The 26,174-nt window shown below is 40.5% G+C and overlaps 1 protein-coding gene across 3 annotated transcripts in view; it reads left to right on the top strand.

The window, feature by feature from the left end:
• LOC132819708 (tetratricopeptide repeat protein 7A-like) overlaps nucleotides 1-26,174 on the top strand; it is a 373,105-nt gene that overhangs the window by 50,965 nt on the left and 295,966 nt on the right. For all 3 annotated transcript variants that reach the window (XR_009645113.1, XM_060831372.1, XM_060831373.1), the window contains 3 exons: nucleotides 452-582; nucleotides 3,777-3,895; nucleotides 22,895-22,973. Coding sequence is in view for 2 of the 3 variants with exons in the window: in XM_060831372.1 (XP_060687355.1) it covers nucleotides 452-582; nucleotides 3,777-3,895; nucleotides 22,895-22,973 (329 nt within the window). In the remaining variant the exon portion in view is untranslated. The remainder of the gene's footprint in view (nucleotides 1-451; nucleotides 583-3,776; nucleotides 3,896-22,894; nucleotides 22,974-26,174) is intronic.

Below are 26,174 nucleotides of genomic sequence, written 5' to 3'. Positions count from 1 at the left end.
ACAACATCGAGGGCCGAAGGGCCTGTACTGCGCTGTAATGTTCTATGTTCTTAGGCTGAGCCATCTGCAAAACAATGACTTGTCTTTGTTTTGGGCATTATGGCTTTCTTCCTTACAAAAACTGTTTAATAACTAACAATAATAAACAAAATAGAATATAAATCTCCATTTTCTTAATAAAGCTAAAGTTATTGATAATTGAAATATAACTCCATCCTATACCATAATAATTTGCAATATACCTGCATTGGACAAATTGAATCCTACATTTTTTGGAATCTATTTTCCTGAATTTAATTTGTAAGTATTCTAGTTTCATATCACACAGTACAAGATTTTTATGTAAATTTGTCCCTTATCAATAAAATGTGCTTAACTTTGAATTTCTCAGTCATTTTTATTAATGAATTGTGCTCAAAAAATGTCAATTGTTTTCATTTTCATTTCTCAGGCTTGTCCCTTGAGCGACAGGCTTCATCTGTTACCTCACGAGTTCGTCTGTTCGAACGAGAGGAAGAGATAATGTCATGTTTTGAAAAAGCTAGTGTTATTGCTCTAGTATACTTACAAGAAGAAGAACGGGTAAGGAAAACCGTTTCAACTCATTTGTTTTAAACAAAATTAAAGGAGTGAGTAGAGAGAGGTCTGAGAAATGTTTTAGTGAATCGGATGTTGGAACTTGACTTTGATTTTATGCGAATTTGATGAGTTGGAGACCTCTTCTTTCTGGACAGTATGCATTGCGAAGTAGTCCCTTTAATGTCCTGGGGTATTGCAAGCTGACTTGTGTTTGAACCCAGTTTTATATCCTGAGAGCTGTTAATACAGTAGAACTTTGGAATTGATTTTACTCTAGCACAAAAAAAGTCTGTCAGCCATCTTACTTTTTGAACGCGCAACAGGCACAGAATATTTTTTTCCTCCCTCTATTCTCAATTTTTGCCTCCTCTTCCCTTAATGATTACTTTTTTTTAATAATCATGCGTAGGATGTAAACATCACTATCTGTGCCAGCATTAATTTCCCATCCCAAGTTGCATAAGAAGGTGATGGTGAGCTACCTTTTTGAACTGTTGCAGTTTCTGTGATGTAGGTAGACTCACAATGACATTACGAGGGGAATTTAGGATTTTGTCCCAACCGCAGTCTAGGAACAAAGTTATTGTTCTACTCCCGTGATTAGTTTCAAGGATATTAGCCATCCTCTCACCTTAAGGAGAAAGTGAGGTCTGCAGATGCTGGAGATCAGAGCTGAAAACGTGTTGCTGGAAAAGCGCAGCAGGTCAGGCAGCATCCAAGGAACAGGAGATTCGACGTTTCGGGCATAAGCCCTTCTTCAGGAAAGCCATTCCTGAAGAAGGGCTTATGCCCGAAACGTCAAATCTCCTGTTCCTTGGATGCTGCCTGACCTGCTGCGCTTTAACCAGCAAAACATTTTCAGCTCATCCTCTCACCTTAAACCTATAACCTGGAGCCTGGACAGAGAGATTGGAGAGATCCTTTCGAAGAAGAGGAGAGTAAATATAACCCACTAAATCCTATGTGTTAACAGTTGCTAATTTGCTATCAGCAGCAGAATTAGCTGAATAGTTCTTTTCTACTGGCTTCTTTCACTATATTTGGTAGAAATGCTACTGTCTCACTTCTCAAGTTCAAGTAATGTAGCACCAGCTGGGAACAAACCTAAGAACCTCCTGGTATTTATAGCTAACTAGATTGCAGTATTTGTCCACCTATCCATCAATGAACTTGAGAGTAAATTTATAAGTTTTAAAAATGTGTCTAGAATAGGGAAAATTATTTAAACATAACACTATATAAAGGTCTCATCCTACAATGCCCAAAAAGCGTTTCTCACAAATTATACTTTAAGTCTATTGTTGTTTGGCAAATGCCACAACTATTTTACATGAGCAATATTAGCTCAACCAGCAATGAGGAGATTAGTAATTAGAATATATTTTGAATGTGAAACAAGAGTTGCCTTATTTATTAGGAAAACTTCTTGTTTTCATTGGATAACACCATGAGACTCTTGTGATAAATTAATTTATCTGCCAATGAAGAGAAAGGAGGTTGCTGTAGTTATATAATTAATAGAATAGACCTGTAAAAACTGTATAATAGAATTTGTTTTCATTAAGATTAGTCTGAGTAACACAGCGGGCAAGTTAAAGATATGCTGTAATACTTCTTCTGATGAAGAGTATTCAATTTATTATTTATTTTACACTTCATCTCACTTAATCAGTTTGCATCATTCTTTCTCTCTCCCTTCACTTATGAAATCCTACAAATAACCATTACTTTCTGATTGACAAGATTAATCAGACTGTAAACATTTGAAGCAGGGGGAATTGGCAACATGAGTTGATTTCCCCTGGCATTTCCTCACTTTTGCTTTGTCTGTTGATCCAAGTCTCAGATGAGCAAATGTTACATGCTCAAGAGCAAGTGTCAAACAGCAATTTGGTTTTTGCTTTCTAATAATATATATATAAAGTTTACTTACAGTGATGAGGTAAAGATTTGACCAAGTCACAAACTGATTTATTTTTCCTTCCTGCTAGAAAAAGTGGTGACGTTTTAGCGCAACAGTAGATTAAATCACTGCTCTGTATTGTACTCTCTGGCAGTGAAGTTTCAAACTGAGAATCAGAAAAGAGTGGTGAATTTTCCGTGGACCAGCAGAAAGAATCATACGACAAGATTTAGTGTTTGAAGACTCTGACTGTAAAATGCAGACTAAAATCAACAGACTAAACTTAATATTAATAGGCAACTAATGCGTTAAGCTACAGAAAATGAAACTTCATGCCTCCTTATTACATTACACTTTCAGGATGCATTGTCTTGTATTTAAAGTCCCAAGCTTCTCCTTGCTTTAACAGGGTCTTTTATCCTTTATCCACTAGGATGAATCTTCCAGTGTCCTTTTTAAAACAGTCCCATCATTCCACCTTCTAAACACACTTGAATAAGCAACCAATAACATAGCACCTTCTACTATCCAAAGCTTTGAACTGGGTTTCCCTGCTCACTCTGCTTGGTGGTTAACCCAGAAATAATCCTTTTTTTCTGCTTGGCATATGAATACCTATTGATGAGTTTTTATTAAATCTCTGGCTTAGTGTTTGAAAGTCTATAAGCAGCAAGCCTGGCCATGTTCTCCTTTGTGTTAATACTTGTACCTTACTTGCAGTACGTTTTACGTTTCTGTCTCCATAACAGGCAGGCTACACAAATTTGTTTAATGTCAATTTCTAAAATACTCCATTTTACTTGGAATAAAAGGAGACAGCTTAAAACATAACAGTCTCAAAGAAACAGCATTCATAACAATGCTGGTAGGAAAAGAAAGCATTAGTTTAAATCAGCTAGTCACTGTACTCCTGAGGGTGATTGAACCTTAAGCAGGTCACCTTTTTACCATTAGCCCTTGTGAGAGGATCTGGGTCAACAGTTGGTGATGAGTAAGTCTGGTAGACTTTAATAAGTTGTATGTCTGGGCAATCACATTGACAAACGTTTGCAGTATGCCAGTCATGCTGATAACATACATCCATCAATAACTATTGTTATAATTATATCAGTGATATAACTGATGTTAAGAGTTGACAAAACAGCAGTTGGGAAATATCACACATTGGTTTCAGAATGTAGTTTTATCTAATGGCCGTGTTCTGTATAAAGCAAAAAGTAATTGTTGACAGACCATACTCTTCCTTTTATCTTAACCAGCTTTTTGCTTTTTATTTCTCATTTGCTTCTTGAAGATTATGATCAGCACTCAATCTAGAGGTACGAAGGGAAATGTGCCTGTTCAGGAATTGGAGCTCACATACTTTCTTGAAGCTGCATTGCAAAGTGCTTATGTGCATTATTTAAAAAAAGGGTAAGCAATCCAATAAATTTGCATTTAACATGTGGAGTCAACACAAAACCTTATTATCCTTCTCTGTACAGTGTGTTCTGGAGGAATGACTTGTGCAATTTTTAAAAAGGAAAGTACACTTTAAATTGCAGAAAATGTAAAAAAAAACCTCACGCAGTTGGGAATGCGGCACTGCCATGGAATGATAACAATTATTTTTGACTAATTGCCTGATTTCTTGTGAATGGAATTTCGTTCCTGGTTTAAGAGGGCTAAATTGGAATATTTCCTAGCTCTGCAAATCCAACTCAGGAGTAAGTGGTCCAGAAGTTGGAATTTTTGTTCCATGAGAGTCCGGCTGATTACTGAATGTGTGCAGAGGCTGTTGACTACTGATGTGGTCTGGGTGGGAGGCCTGACTCAGTACATTGGCACAGATGCTTAAAAAACTCTCAATAAAACTAAGAACATGCTACACAGGCACACACAAAAACAGAGAATCAATAAAAGGGAACCATTAACTGTGATATATTTGGATTTCTAAAAGGTGTTCAGTGAGGTAGTGCACATGAGGCTACTTATTATTATAAGAAACCAAGTGTTGAGAATTGTATATTAGCAGAGGTAGAGGATTGGTTAAATAATTGAAAAAAAGAACATTAGGCTAAAGCTGGCAGTTTCAGGATGGCAAGTTGTAAATAGAGGAGTGCAACAGGGATCTGTATTGGATCCACAATTATTTACAATCTATATTGAATGACTTGGATGCCACTAGCAAGTTTGCAGATGATACAAAAATAGGTGTGAAGGCAAGTGGTGAGGATGACACAAAGAATGTGCTGAGGGACATGATCAGGTCTTATTCATTTGTGGGATGTGAACAATGCTGACTGGGCCAGCATTTATTGCCCGTCTCTCATTGGCCTTGAAAGGTGGTGGTGAGCAGTCTCCGAAGCGCCGCAGTGCACCTGCTGTGGGCTGACATCAGGGAGGGAATTCCAGGATTTTGACATAGCAATGGTAAAGGAACGGTGCTATGTTTCCAAGTCAGCATGGTGAGTCGCTTGGAAGGGAATTTGAAAGTGGTGGTGTTCCCAAGTATCTGCTGTCCTTGTCCTGCTAGATGGAAGTGGTCATGGGTTTGGAAGGTGCTGTCTGATAATCTGTTGTGAATTTCTGCAGTGCATCTTGTAGATAATGCACACTGCTGCTACTGAGCATTGGTGGTGGAGAGAGTGAATGCTGGTGGATGTAGTAAAGATCAGCGTGGTGCTGGAAAAACACAGCAGGTCAGCCAGCATCCGAGGAGCAGGAAAATTGATGTTTCGGGCAAAAGCCCTTCATCAGGAATGGAGGCCTGGACGATGTAGTGTCAGTCACGCGGGCTGCTTTCTCCTGGATGGTGTCAAGCTTCTTGGGGCTACACTTATCCAGGAAAGTGGGGAATATTCCATCACACTCCTGATTTGTGCCTTGTAGATGGTGGACAGGTTTTGAGGAGTCTGGAGGTGAGTTATTCGCCAGATTATTCCTAGCTTCTGACCTGCTCTTGTAGCCACTGTGTTTATGTGGTGCATCCAGTTGAGTTTATGGTCAATGATAATCCCAGGATGTTGATAGAGGGGGATTCAGTGATGGTAACCCCATACTAAGGGATGGTGGTTAGATAGTCACTTATTCATGATGGTCAAAGCCTGGCATTTATGTGGCACGAATGTTCCTTGCCATTGTCAGCTGAAGCCTTGATATTGTCCAGATTTTGTTGCATTTCAACATGGGACTGCTTCAGTGTCTGAAGAAGCACAAATGATGCTGAATATTGTGCCATCATCAACAAACATCCCCAATTTGACCTTATGATGGAGGAATGGTCATTGCTGAAGCAGCTGCAGAAGTTTGGGCCAAAGGCACTAGCCTGAGGTACCCCTGCAGAGATGACCTGGAGCTGAGCTAACTGACCTCCAACAACCACAATCATCTTCCTATGTGTCAGGAATGACTCCAACGACTAGAGAGTTTGCCCCCTGATTCCCATTGATTACAGTTTTGCTACATCGCCTTGAGGTCAGGAGCTGAGTGGTCCTGGCAGAACCCAAACTGGCATCAGTGTGCAGGTTACAACTGAGCGGGTGTTGCTTGATAGCAATGTTAATTACACCTTCCATCACTTTACTAATGGTCAAGAGTAGACTGATGGGGTGGTAATTGGCCAAGTTGGATTTGTCCTGCTTTTTTTATGGGCAATTTTCCACATTGTCAGGTAGATACCAGTTCTCCAACTGTACAGGAACAATTTGGCTAGTGGAGCAGCAAGTTCTGGAGCACACGTCTTCAATACTAATACCCGAATGTTGTCAGGCCCTGTAGCCTTTGCAATATCTAATGTATCCAACTGTTTCTTGCTGTCATGTAGAGTGAATCGAATTGGCTGAAGACTGGTATCTGTAATGGTGGGGTCTGTTGGATTATCCACTTGGCACTTCTGGCTGAAGATTTCTGTGAAAGCTTCAGCCTTATCTTTTGCACTGATGTGCTGGGCTCTTCCACCATTGAGGATGGGGATATTTGTGGAGCCTCCTCCACCCCTTCCACTTGGTTACAAAGGCCTAAGAACGTCTTTTCCTAAGGCAGCTGAGGAAATTTGGCGTGATGACCTTGCCAACCTTTATAGGTGCGCTATCGAGAATATTCTGTCTGGATGTATCACTACCCGCCATGGCAACTGTACCATTCAAGATCAGAGACGGTTACAGAGAGTGGCAAACTCAGCCCGGACAATCACAAAGGCCAACATAGAATCCATTTACCAGGCCCACTGTCCAGGAAAGGCCGCCAGCATTCTCAAAGATCCATCCCACACTGGCAATGTTTTTCTACAATCTCTACCATCAGGGAGAAGGTACAGAAGCCTGAATACACACACCAGCTGGGTTCGAAACAGTTTCTACCCTTCTCTTGTTGGAATACTGAATGGACTTACAAACTTTTAACATTTGCCTGTACCTGTGTTTTTGCTTTTGCCGCTGTTTATCTAATATTTACTTATCTATGCTTTTTTTATAGGTATTTTTATTGAAAGAAAAAATGAAATTTTTTAAACATATTGAACAAAATTACAAAGTAATACAAACAAGTCTAAACATTAATATACAATTAAATATATATAGAAAAGAAATAAATAATAACCAAAATACAACAAAAGAAAAAAAGAGAAAAAAAACTCAGCTAACTACTAATCTATCCGACAAACAACAAAAGCATAAAATAAGAAATCTTACAATACTAATAAGAAATAATGTAATAATTAAATAATTAAGTATATACTCAAAATGGATTAACATCAAGTCATGATAAAAACCCGAATTTATACGGGATTCCTCCCCCCCCCAGGGGCCCCTGGACCAGCCAGAACCACTACCACAGCTAGACAAAGCCGTTGACAATATGGCCAAAATATCTGTGTCTATATAGTTCAGAAAGGGCTGCCATATTTTATAGAATAATTCAGTTTTTTTGGTGCACCATATTTGTGAGGAAGTAAAGGGGAATACATTCCATGATTAACCTGTGCCAGTTCAAACGTCTTGAAGGGCCCTCAGATACCCAATTCACTTAGATATTTTTCCTTGCACAGAAGGAGATAATGGAGAATAGTTTCTTCCCATGCACATCCAGGGAGGGCAGATTTGAAAAGCCCAGGAAAAGAGACACTGGATCCAATCCAATCTCCGTTCACAAGATTTCTGTCAGAGCACTCGCTGCTCTGTCCCAGTATTTTCAAATCTTGTGACATGTCCATAACAATGCGTGAGAGTGCCCACTTCTGTTTTACATTTAGGACACATTGGGGATGTTCCTACCCTAAATTTTGCCAGTCGTTCCAGTGCTATATGAGCCCTATGGAGTATCTTGAATTAAATAGCTTGAGTTCTATTACAAATAAAGATCTTTCTGGCATTTTCCCAGATGTCCTCCCACATTTCTGAAGGGATTTCTGACCCCAATTCCTGGTTCCATTTTTAAACAGTCGTTCCATGTCTTTCGATATCTCGTTATGTAATGAGTGATAAAGAGTACTGACCGAGGGTGGACTCATTGGTCATAGCACTCTTCTCTCCCTATCCGATTTGTAGGGACTGTCTAATAATGTGGTCTTCGTCTGTATATAATCTCGTATTTGGAAATACAGAAAAAGGTCTCTATTAGGGGAATTCCAAACTTCTGGTGCAGCTGCTCAAAAGATATCATGATCTCTCCATTGAACAGGTCTCCTAAGCAAGAGACACCACTGGACCTCCAGGTTTTAAATGTAGCATCTATCAGCCCTGGCTGAAAACCCCATGCTCCCACAATAGGAGTTTAAGGAGAGTTTTTTTTTATAAGTTACCTTCAACTTGCTCCAGGCTTTAATTGTATTTAATACAATAGGGTTTTTACTATAGTCCATAATAGCTCTCATCTTATCTAAAAATAAAAGATTGATGAGGGGACACTTTGCTTGGGAGATCTCAATATCTAACCAAATTGATTCTGGGTCGCAAGAGACCCAATACGCTACATAGGATAATAAAGAGCTCAACTGATACCTCCTAAAGTCTGGAATATCCAGTCCTCCCCTGGCTTGTGGAAGCTGCAGCATTTCTCATTTGATAAGGAGCAGTCTGTGATTCCAAATAAAGGAACCAAGCCAGCCATGTACTTTATGTAACGTTAGTCTCAGCAACATCAAAGGGAGCATTCTCATAGGATATAAGGAATGAGGCAGAATATTCATTTTAACTAGAGCTACTCTGCCTAACCAGGACATTGGGAGATCTCCCCAGCGTTGAAGATCCTGCCTTATTTTCTCTAGTAGGCACACAAATTGGCTTCATACAGCTGACCAAATACTGGGGTGATAAACATACTAAGTATAGAAAACCTTCCAGTGACCACCGAAAGGGAAACAAGATCAGTCCGATAAATTGTATATAACAACAAGATCACCCAACGGCATGGCCTCTGATATCATAAAACTGATTTTATAGCCTGAGAACAAACTAAATAGATTAATTACTTGAATTAAGCGGGGCACGGATATCAAAGGATTACTTAAGAAAAGGAGGACATCATCTGCATAGAGAGTGACTTTATGTTTACCCGAACCAATCCTCGGAGCCACTATGTTAGAATCAGTTCGTGTAGCTTCCGCTAGTGGTTCAATTATTAGCGTGAATAATAGTGAGAGTGGACATCCCTGACGACAGCCCCTACCCACACTGAAGCTATCCGAACCTAAACCATTGGTAATCACAGCAGCTTTGGGGTCATTGTATAATATTGACACCCATTTAGAAAATACCTGTCCAACACCAAACCTTTCCAGTGTGTAAAAAAGATATGACCATTCAACCGGGTCACATGCCTTCTCTGCATCCAAGGAGACAACTATCCCAGTATTATTTCCTGTTGACATGCTTGTATCATATTTAAGACCCTTCTAAAGTTGTTAGATGATCTACGGCCCTTGATAAACCGTGTCTGGTACTCTTTCATGATATATGGTAAGACCCTCTCCAATCTTTAATGCTAACATTTTAGAAAGGATTTTAAAATCTACATTTCGCAAGGATATTGGTCTATATGATGAGCAATCTTCTGGGGCCTTTCCTTTTTTAAGAATGAGAGAAATATTTACTTCTCGCAACGAAGGCGGGAGGCAGCCCTGACTATGTGAGTAATTTTACATGTCTATAAGTGGACTAGCCCCCAGTTCCCCTATGAATTCTTGATGAAATTCAACCTGGAATCTGTCTGGTCCAGGTGTTTTGCCACTCTGAAGCTGTCTAATTGCGTAGAGTACTTCCTGGGTTGCCAGGAGAGCATATTCAGGATCGACATCTGCTCCGAGGTTAAATCCGGAAAGGCCAAGTTTTTAAAGAAGGATTCCATCTTCTTAGTTCTATTCTTACAGTCGTGCGATTTAGACAGTTCAAAATAGAACTTTCTAAGGGCTGTATTGATACTTTTACTATCACAAATCAGAATTCCAGCACTTTCCCTAATGGACGTGATAGCTTGAGGAGCCTTTTTTTTTCCTAGCAAGATATGCTAGGTATCTGCCAAGCTTTTTGCCATATTCATATAGTCTGTGCTTTGAAAATAATATTTCCCTCTTTACCGTTTGGATAAGTGCAGTATTCAAGGCTGTCCTAAGGGCTGTGATCCTTTGTAGCTTAGTAATAGAGGGCCTATCAACATACGCTATCTCAGCTGCCTTCAAGCGAGCCTCGAGTAGGTGCAGTTGACCTCCCTTTTGTCTTTTCTGGGTCGCAGAATATGAGATGATCAAACCTCGTGCATAAGCTTTAATGGTCTCCCACATCGTCGACAGGTTACTGGCCGTACCTGAATTAATTTCCAAAAAGGTTTTGAATTCTTGAGAAAAACATTTTATAAATTTGCTATCCTTCATTAAAAAGGAATCCAATTGCCAATGTTAGGGGCCTGTCCCATTGTCCCTAGTCTGAACTTCCATATATACTGCGGCATGATCAGAGATTGCTATATTACCTATTTTGCAGGACAGTCTGGAATTCACAAGGGTCAAGGAAGCAAAAACATATCAATTCTGGTATGACACTTGTGGGGGTTAGAGTAGAAAGTAATGTCTCTGCCCTGGGCGTGAAGACACCTCCACACATCTAGTGGCCTAGCTCCTTATTCAGGTCCTCCAATTGTCTGGATCTAAGAGATATACTAATAGTACTGTTGGGTATCCTATCTATTTTTGAGTCCATAATACAATTAAAATCTCCTCGTATGCTTATATGGTGGGCCCCAAAATCCATCAACTTGGAAAACGCTTCTGTTACACATTTGAAGGGGTATGCCGGGGAGCAATAAATTTTCAAAATCTCATACTCCTCTCCATTTATTAGGGCTTTGATCAGTATATACTGTCCAGATTCATCCTTTTTCTGGCTTAAGATTTTAAAAGGAAGATTCTTCCGAATGAGAATGACTACTCCCCTACTTTTTGAGCTAAAAGATGAGAAAAGGGTGTGTGGTCAAATCCACCCTGTTGTAATTTTAAGTGTTCTATGTCAAGTAGGTGTGTCTTCTGTAAAAGAGCTATATCAACCCTCTCTTTTTTAAGGTTTGATAATATCTTCTTCCTTTTGATTGGTGAATTACTCCCCTTGACATTCCAGGTGCACCACCTAAGCGAATAGCTAGCCACGATCGTCCAGGCAAGCCCGAGACCCTCCAGGAGGAAGAACCCCACAAAAACACCCTGAGTAAAGACCATGGAAAATTCACAAAAGCAAAAATTCTTTAAGACATTTACACCAATACAATTAAAAACTATTCCTAAGAAAAAAAATACAAAACACTTTTGAAAGGAGATTTTTCCCCTTGCTCCGAGGGGGCGTAATTACCTGTCAATAACCCCACCATAACCTGTCCTAACTAGCGTCCTGCCCTTGACCCAGGCATTATAAAATGGAATAGATAAATTCAAGTGTTCTATAAAACCAAAGTTGAAAGTGAGTGACCACCCCCTCACACCAACACCTAGGTGCATTTAGCAAGCATAATACAAAATATAAATATATAAAACTACAAAGTTACAATCCTAGCAATTATTAGGAAACAAAGTAAGATGACAGAAGAAGAGAACTCCGCTCTAAAAAAAGATCAGACAAAACAAAAACCCCCCCTCCCACACAAATCAAATAAGCTGCACGGCCTGTAAAACAAGAAGTCACATAGTGAATAACAAATAAGCCCCCCGGAGAACGTAATGAACAAAAAAGGGATGGAGAAATAAGAAAGGGTAAACCCAGCGGTGGGGAGGTCAAAGCAAAATCATTATCCATACGGTTTGAATCTTACAATCTATTTAAGAGAGTCCAAAAATTTAGCCTTCTCGCGTGATCCAAAGTTGTATATAGATCCTTCATGGCTGAAGCGCAGTGTTGCTGAGGATGCCCAGTCTTGAGTTGCTGAATATTGGATATTTAGGTCTCTTAGGCGCCTCATCGAATGCCCTCCTCTTGCGGACCACAGCTGGAGAAAAATCCTGGAATAACATAATCCTGGAATCCTTGTGCATCATGGCCTGGGGATCCTTCCCCAGGACTCTGGAAGCTTCCAGGAGCATCTGCATCTCTTTATAGCATTGGAGCTGGAACAGAACCAGGTGGGGGCGCTGGTCCGGCCCGGTCCTGCATATAGCAACCCGGTGGGCCCACTCCACCCGCACCTGGCCTGATCCCGACTCCAACTTTAATATTTGAGAGAGCCATTGCTCCAAATAAACTGCAAGCTGACCTTCTTCTTCCCGTTCAGGAAAGCCCAGAAACCAAATTTTTTTTGATGACCCCAATGATCAAGTCATCTGTGCTCTTCCAAGGTCCAGCCTCGCTGCTCGAGAGCCTGAACCCAGTCCATGGCCAATTCGGCAGCAGCTTCCGAGGTTTAGGCCTTTTGCTCCGCCGCTCTGACACGTTGTTCGAGTTTTTCAATTTCTCGGTCGTGCTACTGCAGCATGACTGAGAACGACTCCCACCTGCTCCTTGATTCTTTGATGAAGGTGTCGATCCTCTCTTGCAGCTTGTTGATCACAGAGACCAGGCTCCCCTCGAGTGCCCCGAGGCGGCCACAGACATCTCTGCCACTGCTGGAGAGGGTGGGGGAGGGGTCCCTGCCTGTTGTGAACTTTGGGAATTTTTTCCCTTAGTCATTCTAAGAACAACACTGAACTGTTCAAGTTTGATATAAAATGACTAAGTATACTGGTCAAAAGCTATTTTAAATGATTTAAAAGGTGTGGTGAAGGCGGGTGCCCCACTTTGCCCGAGTCTTAGGCAAAGCACTACAGACTTGTTGGGTCACCGCCATTTTGAATCTCTTATCTGTGCTATTTAACTACATGGTTCACCTGTATTGTTCGCAAGACAAAACTTTTCCTTGTGCCTCAGTACAGGTGACAATAAATTCAATTCAATTCAATTCAGTCCAACCAGTGAATTGTTTAATTGTCCATCACCATTCACAACTGGTTGTGACAGGACTGAAGAGCTTGGATCTGATGTGTTGGTTGTGGGATCGCTTAGCTCTGTCTATCCCTTGCTGATTATGCTGTTTGACATAAAAGTATTCTCGTTGGGTGGCTTCACCAAGTTGACACCTTATCTTCAGCTATGCCTCCTGCACACTATCTTGAACCAGAGATGATCCCCTGGTTTGACGGTCGTGTTTGAGTAGGAGATATGCCGGGCCATGAGGTTACAGATTGTGCTGGAGTAGAATTCTGCTGCTGTTGATGGTCCAAAGTGCCTTGGGGATGCCCAGTCTTGAGTTGCTAGATCGGTTGGACGTCTGTCCCATTTAGCATGGTGATAGTGCCACACAATGTTGGAGGTTATTCTCAAATGTGAAGGCAGTACGTTATCTCCACAAGGACTGTTTGGAGGTCACTCTTACTGATCCTGTCATGAACAGATGCATTTGCAGCTGGCAGATTAGTAAGAATGAGGTCAGGTATGGTTTTCCCTTTTGTTGGTTCCCTCACGACCCAGTCTAGCAGCAATGCCCTTTAGGACTTGACAACTTGATCACTGCTGCTGCTGAGCCACTCATGGTAATGGACATTGAAATGCCCCACCCAGAGTACATTTTCTGCCCTTGTCATTCTCAGTGCTTCCTCTAAGTGTCGTTCAACATCGAGGAGTACAGATTCATCAGCTGAGGGAGGATCATACGCGGCAATCAGGTGGAGGTTTCCTTGCCCATGCTTAACTGGAAGCCATGCGACTTCATGGGGCCCATAGTCAATTTTGAGGACCCCCTGAGCGACACCTCCCTGACTGTATACCACTGTGCTGGCACCTCTGCTGGGTCAGTCCTACTGGTGAGACAGGATATATCCAGGGATGATGATGGTGCTGTCGGGGATATGGTGAGGTGTGATTCTGTTGTGTATGACCATGACTAGTCTATGAGACAGTTCTCCCAGTTTTGGAACTAGCTCCCAGATGTTAATGAGGAGGACTTTGCAGGGTCCACAGGGCTGTTTCTGCCATTCTTTTCTGTTGCCTAGGTCGATGCCAAGTGATCTGTCTGGTTTTATTTCTTTGAGACTTTGTAGTAATTGGTACAACTGAATGCTTGTTATGCCATTTCAGAGGGCAGTCGAGAGTCAACTACATTGCTGTAGGTCTGGAGTGACATGTAGGCCAGGCCTGGTGAGGATGGCAGATTTCCTTCCCTGAAGGGCATTAGTGAACCAAATGGGTTTTTCTGACAATGATTTTGTAATCAGTAGATTCTTAATTCCAGATTTTTTTTAATATAAAAAGTTGCATTCAAATTACACCATTTGCTGTGGCGGAATTCGAACATGGGACATTAGCTGAGTTAGCTGAGTTCCTAGATTAACTGTCAACCAACAATACCACCAGGCTATCTCCAACCCAGTGAGTGAGCAAACACTTCACAGTGACAATATAATGTGGGGACATTATGGAACTTGGCAGGAAGATTAGAGAATTGAACATGATTTAACTGGGGAAAGACAGCAGAAAGTTGCAGCACAAAAGGATTTGAGGGTCCTTGTGCATAAATTACATAATGCTAGTGTCCAAGTTTAGCAGGAAATGGGGAAGGAAAATGGACTGGTGACCTTTATATCAAAGAAAATGGAGTATAAATAAAGAGGTGTTGCTAAAGCTGTGCAAAGCATTAGTCAGACCACACCTGTTCAAAGTATTGTGAACAATTTTGTTCACCTTATCGAAGAAAAGATATACAGGTGTTGGAGGAAGAGAAGGTTCACGAGGTTGATACTGGGTATGGAGGGATTTCTGAATGAGAAGACACTGAGTACGTTTGGCCTTCACTCATTAGAGTTTAGCAGAATGATAGACAACTTTATTGAAACAAGTAAAATTGTTTATAGGCCTTGACAGAGTAGATACTGGGAGGTTGTTTGCCCTTGTGAGAGAGCCTAATTCCAGAGAGCATGATCTCCGAGGAAATCACTGCCAATTTAAGACAGAGACAAGGAGGGACTCTTCTCTGAAAGTAGTCAGTCTATGGAATTCTTTACTGAAGAGGTCTGTAGAGGTTGGGTCATTAAGTATAGATTGTACTTGCAGATACTCAGGAATGTGTGCAGGAGTAGCAAAAAGATTTCTGAGTGATTTAAGTAAAGAGTGATTTAAAAACTAAAGAAGTATATAAATGGAAAACCAAAATCAGATGAAAAAGTATCATCTGTGAAAAGGGAACCAGAATATTCTTTCATTTTTAAGAAATTGGCTTTATGGCACAACTGTGAAGTCTAAAGAACCGAAGGTGAGCTTTTGTAGTTGACATTTGTCACGAGATTCAGCAAACCTGTTGTTAAGTATATTTAAGGTTGACATCGACAGATTTAATCATTATGGAAATCAACAGTTACAGAGTCATTGAGATGTACAGCATGGAAACAGACCTTTTGGTCCAACTCGTCCATGCTGACCAGATATCCCAACCCAATCTAGTCCCACTTGTCCCTATACCCCCAAACCCTTCCTATTCATATACCCATCCAGATGTCTTTTAAATACTGCAGCGTCCACCACTTCCTCTGGCAGCCCATTCCACACACGCACTACCCTTTGTGTGAAAATGTTGCACCTTAGGTCTCTTTTATATCTTTCCCCTCTCACCCTAAACCTATGTCCTCTAGTTCTGGACTCCTCCACCCCAGGGAAAAAACCTTGTCTGTTTATCCTATTCATGCCCCTCATGATTTTATAAACCTCTATGAGGTCACCCCTCAGCCTCCGACGCTCCAGGGAAGACAGCCCTAGCCTATTCAACCTGTCCCCATAGCTCAGATCCTCCAACCCTGGCAACATCTTTGTAAATCTTTTCTGAACCCTTTCAAGCTTTACAACATCTTTCCGATAGGAAGGAGACCAGAATTGCATGCACCATTTCAAAAGTGGCCTAACCAATGTCCTGTACAGCTGCAATATGACCTCCCAATTCTTGCATTCAATACTGTGACCAATAAAAGAAAGCACAACAAACGCTGCCTTCACTATCCTATCTACCTGCAACTCTACTTTCAAGGAGCTATAAACCTGCAATCCAAGGTCTATTTGTTCAGCAACACTGCCATTAAGTGTATAAGTCCTGCTAAGATTTGCTTTTCCAAAATGCACCTTAGCCCATTGGCTCATCTGATCAAGATCCCATTGTAATCTGAGGTAAGTTTCTTCACTGTCCACTACACCCCCAATTGTGGTGTCATCGGCAAATTTACTAACTATGCTTCTTAAGCTCACATCCAAATCATTTATATAAATCACAAAAAGTAGTGGCACCAATCTTGTGGCACTCCAGTAGTCACAGGCCTCCAATCTGAAAAACAACCCTCCACCACCACCCTCTGTCTTCTACCTTTGAGCCAGTTCTGTATCCAAATGGCTAGTTCTCCTTGTATTCCATGAGATCTAACCTCCCTTGGGGAACCTTGTTGAATGTCTTACTGAAGTTCTTATAGATCACATCTACCGCCATGCCCTCATCAATCCTTTTCATTATTTCTTCAAAAAACTCAATCAAGTTGTGAGACATGATTTCCTACTCACAAAGCCATGTTGACTATCCCTAATCAGTCCTTGCTTTTCCAAATACATGTACATCTTGTCCCTCAGGATTCCCTCCAATAACTTGCCCACCACCGAAGTCAGGCTCACTGGTCTATAGTTCCCTGACTTGTCTTTACCGCCCTTCTTAAACAGTGGCACTACATTAGCCAACCTTCAGTCTTCTGATACCTCACCTGTGACTATCGATGATACAAATATCTCAGCAAGGAGCCCAGCAATCATTTTTGTAGCTTCCCACAGAGTTCTAGGACCGTGATCAGGTCCTGGGGATTTATCCACCTTTATGCGTTTCAAGACATCCACCGCTTCCTCCTCTGTAATATGGACATTTTTCAAGATGTCCTTTTCCACAGTAAACACTGATGCAAAATACTCATTTAGTATCTCCCCCATCTCCTGTTGCTCCACACAAAGGCTGCCTTGCTGATCTTTGAGGGGTCCTATTCTCTCCCTAGTTACCCTTTTGTCCTTAATGTATTTGTAAAAACCCTTTGGATTCTCCTTAACTCGATTTGCCAAAGCTATCTCATGTCCCCTTTTTGCCCTCCTGATTTCCCTCTTAAGTATACTCCTACTGCCTTGATACTCTTCAAAGGATTCACTCGGTCTATCTTGTCTATGCCTGACATATGCTTTTTTTTTAACCAAACCCTCAAATTTCTTTCATCATCCAGCATTGTCTATACCTACCAGCCTTCCCTTTCATCCTAACAGGAATATACAGTCTCTGCACCCTTGTTATCTCATTTCTGAAGGCTTCATATTTTCCAGCCGTCCCTTTACCTGCGAACATCTGCAGCTAATCAGCTTTTGAAAGTTCTTGCCTAATATCGTCAAATTTGGCCTTTCTCCAATTTAGAACTTCAACTTTTAGATCTGGTTTACCTTTTCCCATCACTACTTTAAAACTAATAGAATTATGATCGCTGGTCCCAAAGTGCTACCCCATTGACACCTCAGTCACCTGCCCTGCCCTGTCCTACCAAGAGTAGGTCAGGTTTTGCACCTTCTCTACCAGGTACAACCACATACTGAATCAGAAAATTGTCTTGTACATGCTTAACAACTTCCTCTCCATCTAAACGCTTAACACTATGGCAGTCCTGGTCTATGTTTAAAAAGTTAAAATACTCTACCATAACCACCGTATTATTCCTACAAGTAACTGAGATCTCCTTACAAGTTTGTTTCTCAATTTCCCTCACTATTAGGGGGTCTATAATACCATCCCATTAAGATGATCATCCCTTTCTTAATTCTCAGTTCCACCCAAATAACTTCCCCAAATGTATTTCATTATCAAAAACACCACTCTTCTTCCTCTCTTGCCTCCTTTTCTATCCTTCCTATAGCATTTGTATCCTGAAATGTTAAGCTGTCCATCCCTGAACCATGTTTCTGTAATTGCTATATATCCATGTCCCATGTTCTTAACCATGCCCTGAGTTCATCTGCCTTCCCTGTTAGGCCCCTTGCATTGAAGTAAATGCTGTTTAAGTTATCAGTCCTACCTTGTTCTCTGCTTTGTAACTGCCTGCCCTCGCCTTTGTTTTCAACTGTACCAGTCTCAGATTGATCTCTTTCCTCACTAACTTCCTGGGTCCCACCCCCCACCTTCCTAGTTTAAATCTTCCCGAGCAACTCTAGCAAATGTCCCTGCCAGTATATTAGTCCCCTTCTAATTTAGATGCAATCCGTCCTTCTTGTACAGGTCACTTCTACCCCAGAAGAGATTCCAATGATTCAAAAACGTGAATCCTTCTCCCATACACCAGCTCCTCAGCCATGCATTCATCTGCTGTATTCTCGTATTCCTATCCTCACTTGCTTATAGCACCGGGAGTAATCCAGATATTACTACTCTCGAGAACCTCCTTTGTATATTCCTGCCTAACTCTCTGTAATCTCGCTTCATAATCTCAAACCTTTTCCCTTCCTATGTCGTTGGTTCCAATGTGGACAATGACCTCTTGCTGGCCCCTCTCCCCCTCGAGAACATTCTGCAACCTCTCTGAGACATCCTTGATCCTGGCACCAGGGAAGCAACACACCATTCTGCTCTTTCGCTGCTGGCCACAGAAACGTCTGTTTGTACCTTGGACTAGAGAATCCCCTAACACAATCGATCTCTTGGAACCCGACGTAGCCCTCATTACATTAAAGCCAGTCTGATACCAGAAACTCGGTTTTTTGTGCTACATTCCCCTGAGAATCCATCATCCCCTATATTTTCCAAAACAGCATACCTGTTTGAAATGGGGATAGCCACAGAAGACTCCTGCACTACCTGCCTATCGCTTTGACCTTTCCAGAAGTTAACCCAAAAATGTGACTGCATCTGCAACTTTTCTTTCCTTTTCTGTAACTGCCGTCCATCACATCCACTTGCTCTTGTAAATTTCTCATTGACTCTAACTGTCGCTCCAACCGTTCGATTTGACCTGATAAGATTCATAATCTATGGCACTTATTGCAGATATAATCCTCCGTAACATGTAAACTCTCCCTCAACTCTCACATCTGACAAGAAGAGCATATCACTCCAGTAAAGGCCATTTTTGCTTCATCCAATCTGCAGACCCAGAAAATAGCCCTGTCTCATTCCTCTGTAAAATACTGCTTCAGGCTAACTTAATACTTATTGCTTATACTTTCAAGTTTACTCAAGGGACATATCTCAATAAAACATATAATCAAGAAAGAACCAACTCTGTTCACTACTACAGACATACAGCTAGGCCCCAAGGCCACATTTCAAACTATTGACTTATCTTTTTCTGTGCTTTGAGCTTTCCCAAACAGTTTACTCCATGATCAGTTGGGAATTTCGCTGTTTGTTAATCTTCGCAGATGCACTCTGGCGTCCATTGATACATGAATTAAACAGCAAAGGCAGTAACTGCACAGGTTCACTGCTGTGTCAGAGAGCAGTGTAGGTTTCTTTCTCTATCTCTCTCTTCTACACTGACCTCATCATGTGCTGCCTTTGTCTGTTCCTCTCCCTATTGTGCTGTTATGTTGACTTTTTTTCCTCTGAAGTTCCAAAACGATGCAACAGCATATACAACAGTAATTGCTGCTCCTGGAATTCGAGGAAATCACCTCCAACATTTCGAAAACCTCAAAAAAGGAGCAGCCTGTTACAGCCAGAAATTTTTCCCATCCTCCATCTTGGATTACCCAGAAAACAGAAAATTGGAGTTGAGGTTAATCAGGTTAGCCATGATCTCATTGAATAGTAGAGCTGACCTTCTTCTGCTCCCTCTTCCTGTGCTCTGATGGACTATCGGAAGGGTGTTTTGAAACTTGAAAGGGTTCTGGAAAGATTTATAAGAATGTTGCCAGGGTTGGAGGGTTTGAGCTATAAGGGAGAGGCTGAATAGGCTGGGCTGTTTTCCCTGGAGTATTAGAGGCTGTGGGGTGACCTTTTAGAGGTTTATAAAATCATGAGCATGGATAGGATTAATCGACAAGGTCTTTTTCCTGGTGTGGAGGAGTCCAGAACTAGAGGGTATAGGTTTAGGGTGAGAGGGGAAAGATTTAAAATGGACCTTAGGGGCAATGTTTTCACGCAGAACATGGTGCCTGTATGGAATGAGTTGCCAGAGGAAGTGGTGGAGGTTGGAACAATTGCAACATTTAAACAGCATCTGGCTGGGTACATGAATAGGAAGGGTTTAGAGGGATATGCGCTGGTTGGTGTGGACGAATTGACGCTATGACTCAATAACAGTTCAGACTATTGGAATATTTGGAAAATCACAGCCAATGTGTTCATTATGTCTCTAGCCATCTCTCTTAGGATATAGGCCATCAGGTCTTGAACACTTGTTAGATTTTAGACACTTGAATTTCTCTGGTATTCATTCACTTTTGATATTAAATAACCTCATTTCCTCATGCTAATTTGCCCTTAATTTTTAATGTGCAACTCATTTCTTTTGTGAAGACTGATACAAAATGTTTTTTTCATGTCCTTGCCATTTCCTCATTCTGATGATAATTTCTCCTGTTTCTGTTTCTAAGAAATCTATGTTTAATTTAGCTACTTTCCTTTTACATACTTAGAAAGCTGTGATAAAGTGCTTTTTTGAATTCCTGCCTAGTTTGTTCTCATTTTATCTTTTCCTTTATTATTAACTTCTTGGTTTCTTTACTGTTTTTTTAAAGCACTTGCATTCCTCACACTTATTGGTATTCTTTGCAACATTTTAGTCTAATGCTATCCTTGACCTCAAGAACAGAAGGTTCAATAACCAGGGGACCTAAGTTTAAATTAATCGTCAAAAAGAACAGAAGTAAGATGAAGGTAATTATTTTAAAGCAGCAAATTATGATTACGAATGCTTTGCCTAATAGGTTGATGGAAGCAGATGCAATAGGAACTTTTCAAAGGGAATTGGATATATAATTAAAGGGGGAACTTTACAGGCCTGTCAGGAAAGAAAGAGGCTAACTGGATATCTTTTTTCAAAGAGTTCCACCATCACTGCCTTCTATAATATTTGTTTTATATTTGTTCATGGGATGTGGCTACTGCTCGCTGCATCCTTAATTGCCATTGAGTGGCTTGCGAGGCCATTTAGGAGACAGCTGCATTGCTGTGTGTCTGGAGTCACATGTAAGCCAGACTGAGTAAGGGTGACTGGTCTCCTTCCATAAAGGACATTTATGAACAAGGTGGATTTTTATGACAATGAATTGGTTCCATAATCACCCTTAGGCTAGTTTTTTAAAAATTCCTGATTGGTAATGAATTCACCATCTGCCTTTGTGGAATCTTCTGAGCCCTTGTTCCCAGAGCATTATCCTGGGTCTCCGGATTATTAGTCGAGTGACATTGCTACTATATCTACGCTTCCTTGAAACTCTGATTCTAATTGTGCTAATGTCGCAAATTAAATGCCCAACTTATGGATTGCTTGTTGTATACTAACTTCAAATCTACCTGTCCATGTTACAAACACTCATAATTAAGTTTTTTGAAATTGTTAATTGATAAATTCAAGGGTGACTGAATAATGGCTATCTAATATTTACACCATTAATGGAATACCAAATGGCAAGTAGGTAAACTTTTTAGTTTTATGCTAGTGTCTGAAATACTTTTGTTTGAGTGAGATAATAACCAAACATGGCATCACTTGAGCCACTTAATCACTTGGGTAAACAACTTGTCAGTAAATTATCTCTCAGATACTATAAGCACATTGCGTCTGTATTGGTCATCAAATACCCAGCTGTTGTAATTCCAAATTTCTGTACCTAACATGAATTGCTGTTTATTACAAAAAACACATTCTTGCTACAGGTAATCAGCTATGGACTGTTGACATTTAACTCTACTAGTTAAAAGTTTGAACTCCTTATTAAAGAAAAAAAGCTCCCACACAGAAAAAGTTTATACAAACATGTTGGTGTTAGGGGTGGAGGGAAAAACTAAAAGGCAGTTCAACATGAAATGATCCTTCAGCTTGTCAAGATTTGTTGTAATTTATTGCTGTCCTCAGGGTGCTTCTTATTTGCTGGAGAAACAGAACAACTGGTTCACAAAAGTCTCTCAGTTATTGGTTAAAAGCCACAGCTTCCAGCAACTGGTGAGGAAAAACAAACTGGCTTCCTTCAGGCTTTAGGGGGCTTTACTTACTGCAAAGAGAGATGCCATCTATAGGTCCGAAGGCTTCTCATTCACAACCACAAACTGTTCACCTACCTCAGAACCAATCACATGGTTTTTGTCAGGCAGAGGACCTTTGTTATCAACAACTGATTATCACTTCTCAGACCAATGAGCTACTTGCTGGCCAGATTGGCTGACACCAAGGATATTTACAAAATCTGTAATTAACCTTCCCCCACTGCTTTAACAAGTATCACTGCAAATATCACTCCCAAAGAGTGCGGGAACTTACTTTTTGAAAGTGCAGTAATCCCTTTGACAAACCTTGGTCTTTTTTTAATCAGCCCTTTTCCCATATCAGTTTGCAGTCAAAAATACAAAAATGAAAAAGGTATGGTCTTTACACATATATTCATGTTCTTGTGTAGATGTTATATAAGACGGTGCAGATCATCTGGTAACTCAGGATTGAATGCATTTTGAGTCTTTTGGAATAATTAGTTTAGAGGAATATGCATGGCATTTATGAAATGAAGAATGGCAACTTATTAAAGTAGTCTTTTACTGACTTAGTGGTTGAATGATGTGGAAGTAAGAAAAATATTTATATTTAAAATGCCTTTCACAAAATGTTGGAATATCCCAAAGTCATTTATGTTTTTTTTACAAAGAGGTAGTTCTTGCTGTGATACAGGAGAGATTGCTTTAGGATTAACAGAGCAACAAATCTATTATGTTTCTTTGTCACAGGGACCTAGCCAAGGGAATAAAACAAATGCGGGAAATATTAAGAGCTATGGAAACAAGACCCACACAGAATTTCAGAATGGTAAGGCTGAAATGAGACATTTTGTAAGTTTTTATTTCTGAACCAGCTGATCATATTGAACACATTTTTTAAATATAAAAATCAAGAGACAAGTCTATGCATTTCTACATGTAAAGATGTGCCAATTCTCTCCTCAACAACCTGCTAGCATTAGATAATGTGCATCACCCTAAGCTTGTCTCACAGTGTTCCATTTTCCACTATTGACTCAATTCAATAATGTCACAGAACATTGCTGTGAATCAATGCTGCAGCCTGAAGCTCAGTGTCATGTTGTATGTCTGGCTATGTCTGTGAGATAGAACAGTAATTCTTGAATAATGTTTATGAAAGTGTGTATTAGCTACAAATCTTGATTAGACTGTCTCAATTGCCAGAAGGTGTTGAGTATCCAAATGACCAGTTATCTGTCAGAGAGCTTCATTTGATATGCAAACTTTTCTCATTAGTTTCAATGACATTTCAAATGCCTTGTTCTCATTTATAGAACTATTAGCTTCATGATTCTTTTATATAGTTGGCTGTTTCTGAGAATCTTGTTTCCAGTAGAATCAGTACAATCATTCAGTATGTAATTAGTGACATGTTAGAGCTTGAGATCTGAGTTAACGCAGCTTTCTTTTGATTGGATGCTAGTGATGTAATGGTAAAGTGGGGCTAAATTTATACACTGCCAACGAGACATTGATGTGGCCATTTTGACTCAGTGTATCTGCGGTTCTCTGAATATTTTAAGTGAATGCTTGATAATATATCTGTGACTGTGAAACTGAACTACTTTAGAGCTTAATCTTACACTTCTGCCTTTTTATCTTTCAAAGAACATCATGAAATAGTAATGACTTGGAGGTGCCAGTGTTGGGTTGGGCTGGACAAAGTTACAAGTCACACAACACCAGGTTATAGTCCAACAGGTTTATTTGGAAGCACTAGCTTAGGGAGGACTGCTCTTTCATCATGTGGTGAGGAGTGGCACTCCAATAACTAGTGCTTTCAATTAAAACTGTTGGACCACAACCTGGTGTTGTGTGATTTTTAACTACGAAATAGTTAGGAATAGAAACTAAAATTCGGTGCAAAGCAAATGTAAAGGGCTCCACTTATGCAGATGAGTTGCTATGTGAAGTAAATATTCTATCATTGCAATAAGATGCTCCTTAATCTCTTCTGCTGTTACTGAAAACTGTGGATTATGGGTGAATCTGGCATGTCAAATTACCCATTTTCCTGACTAAAAGTCATACTTTTGCATATAATTTGGTACTCTTTTTGCCATGACACACTATTCTAGTCATTAGTAGTCAGCTTCAATTTTCCAGTACCTTCTAACTGTACAGAAAGGATCAAGCAGTTAAAATTGGCTGTGCTGCGAAGGTGCATGTGAGTTTAAGACCCCACTTTTTGTATCAGATATTGATGACATTTCAAAATAGTGATGAGCCACACTCTCCCCTCCAGTTTACTTTTATACTTGGCATATAGGTTGACCAATATTCTCGCTAATATTTATTTTGGTGCTCAGACCTCCTGAGATCTATGTGCAGCAGTGGTCTGAAACTGGAAGTTAATGCAGAGGCATGGTGGTCAGCATGCGTGGAACCTTGGATTGGCTGCACTTCCACAGTTTAGAGGCAATGTTGAAGTTGATTTCAGTTTTTGGGGGGTTTTTGACTTACATGCCAACATCTGTGGTAATCATTTATTTCTTTGTATTGTAATTTTTAATTTTCAGTTGAGTCAGGATTGAAAGTTTATTTGATTATTTTCAAGGACGTGATTCAATTTTCCCTTGCAAATACTGTTTTATCAATTGTTATCTCCAGAATCCTGTATGAAACAGAGACCCAGATTTAATTCCAGCCTTGGGCAACTGTCTGTGTAGAGTTTGCACGTTCTCTGTGATTGCCTGGGTGTTTGCTAGGTAGCTCCATTTCTTCCCACAATCTAAAGATGTGCAGATTATGTGGATTGACCATACGAAATTGCCCAGTAGTGTCCAGGGATATGCAGGCCAGGTGAATCACCCATGGTAAATGCGGGGTTAGAGGGTAGGATCAGTGGTTGGGTATGGGTGGGATGTGCTTTGGAAGGTTAGTGCAGACTCAGTGGCTCAATGGCCTCTTTCTGCACTGTAGGCATTCTATGATTCTATGAAATTGTTGGAAAACGCTTCATAATATCAAATTGGAAGTGTTCATGCTACCACTAGTTACTGTGTGTGATTTGATCTCCTTGCCTGAGAAAGGATGTAATGGCAATGGAGGGAGTGCAGGGGAGGTTCACTAGGTTGATTCCAGAATTGAGAGGGTTGGCTTCTGAAGACACATTGTGTGGACTGGGACTATACTCATTGGAATTTAGAAGAATGAGAGGAATCTTAGAGATACATATAAAATTATTAAGGGAATAGTTAAAATAGAAGCAGGGAGATTGTTTCCACTGGCAGGTGAAACTGGAACCAGGGGACATAACCTCAACCTCAAAATAAGGGGGAGCAGATTTAGAACTAAGTTATGGAGAAACGTTTTCACCCAAAGGATTGTAAATCAGTGGAATTCCCTGCCCAGTGAAGCAGTTGAGGCTACCTTATTGAATGTCTGCTTTACAGAGGTAAATTGTTAAAAAGTAAAGGAATTGAAGGTGATGGTGAGTGGGCAGGTAAGTGGAGGCGAGTCCACGAGAAGATCAACCATGATCTTATTGGATGGCGGAGCCGACACGTTGGGTCAGACGGCCTACTCCTGCTCTTATTTCTTAAGTTATGCTCTCATGAATGTTAGTTCATTCCATTGTAAAAGGAGAAATGTACTTGTAGAGCATCTAGCATGGTCTCAGGACTCCTAAAACCTTTCACAGTGAATGAAGTACATTTGAAGTGTGGTCACTATGTTGTAAAATAGGGACAAAGTACATTTGTACACAGCAATACCCAGAAAGAGCAGAGAGAAAAATGGCTAGTTTATCTCTTATAATAATATTAGTTGAGTATTAAATGTTGACTGAACAAGAATTCTTATTCCTCAGTTAATCCATCTGAAATAACATGGGTGGGCTGGCTTAATCTCTCACTCAAAGACAGCCTTCCATTCATTCTGTATGCTCTACAAGATGCACACAAGTCTCTAGTATGGCTAAAGTATAACCACCTGACTGGGGTGAAAGTACGACTACTGTGCAAGCTCTGAACTGTAAAGTTTTCAG

This window comes from Hemiscyllium ocellatum, chromosome 10 (assembly GCF_020745735.1).
Source record: "Hemiscyllium ocellatum isolate sHemOce1 chromosome 10, sHemOce1.pat.X.cur, whole genome shotgun sequence".
Taxonomy (NCBI): domain Eukaryota; kingdom Metazoa; phylum Chordata; class Chondrichthyes; order Orectolobiformes; family Hemiscylliidae; genus Hemiscyllium; species Hemiscyllium ocellatum.
Note: the sequence above shows the minus strand (reverse complement) of the source record. Positions and strands in the feature narration are given on the sequence as shown.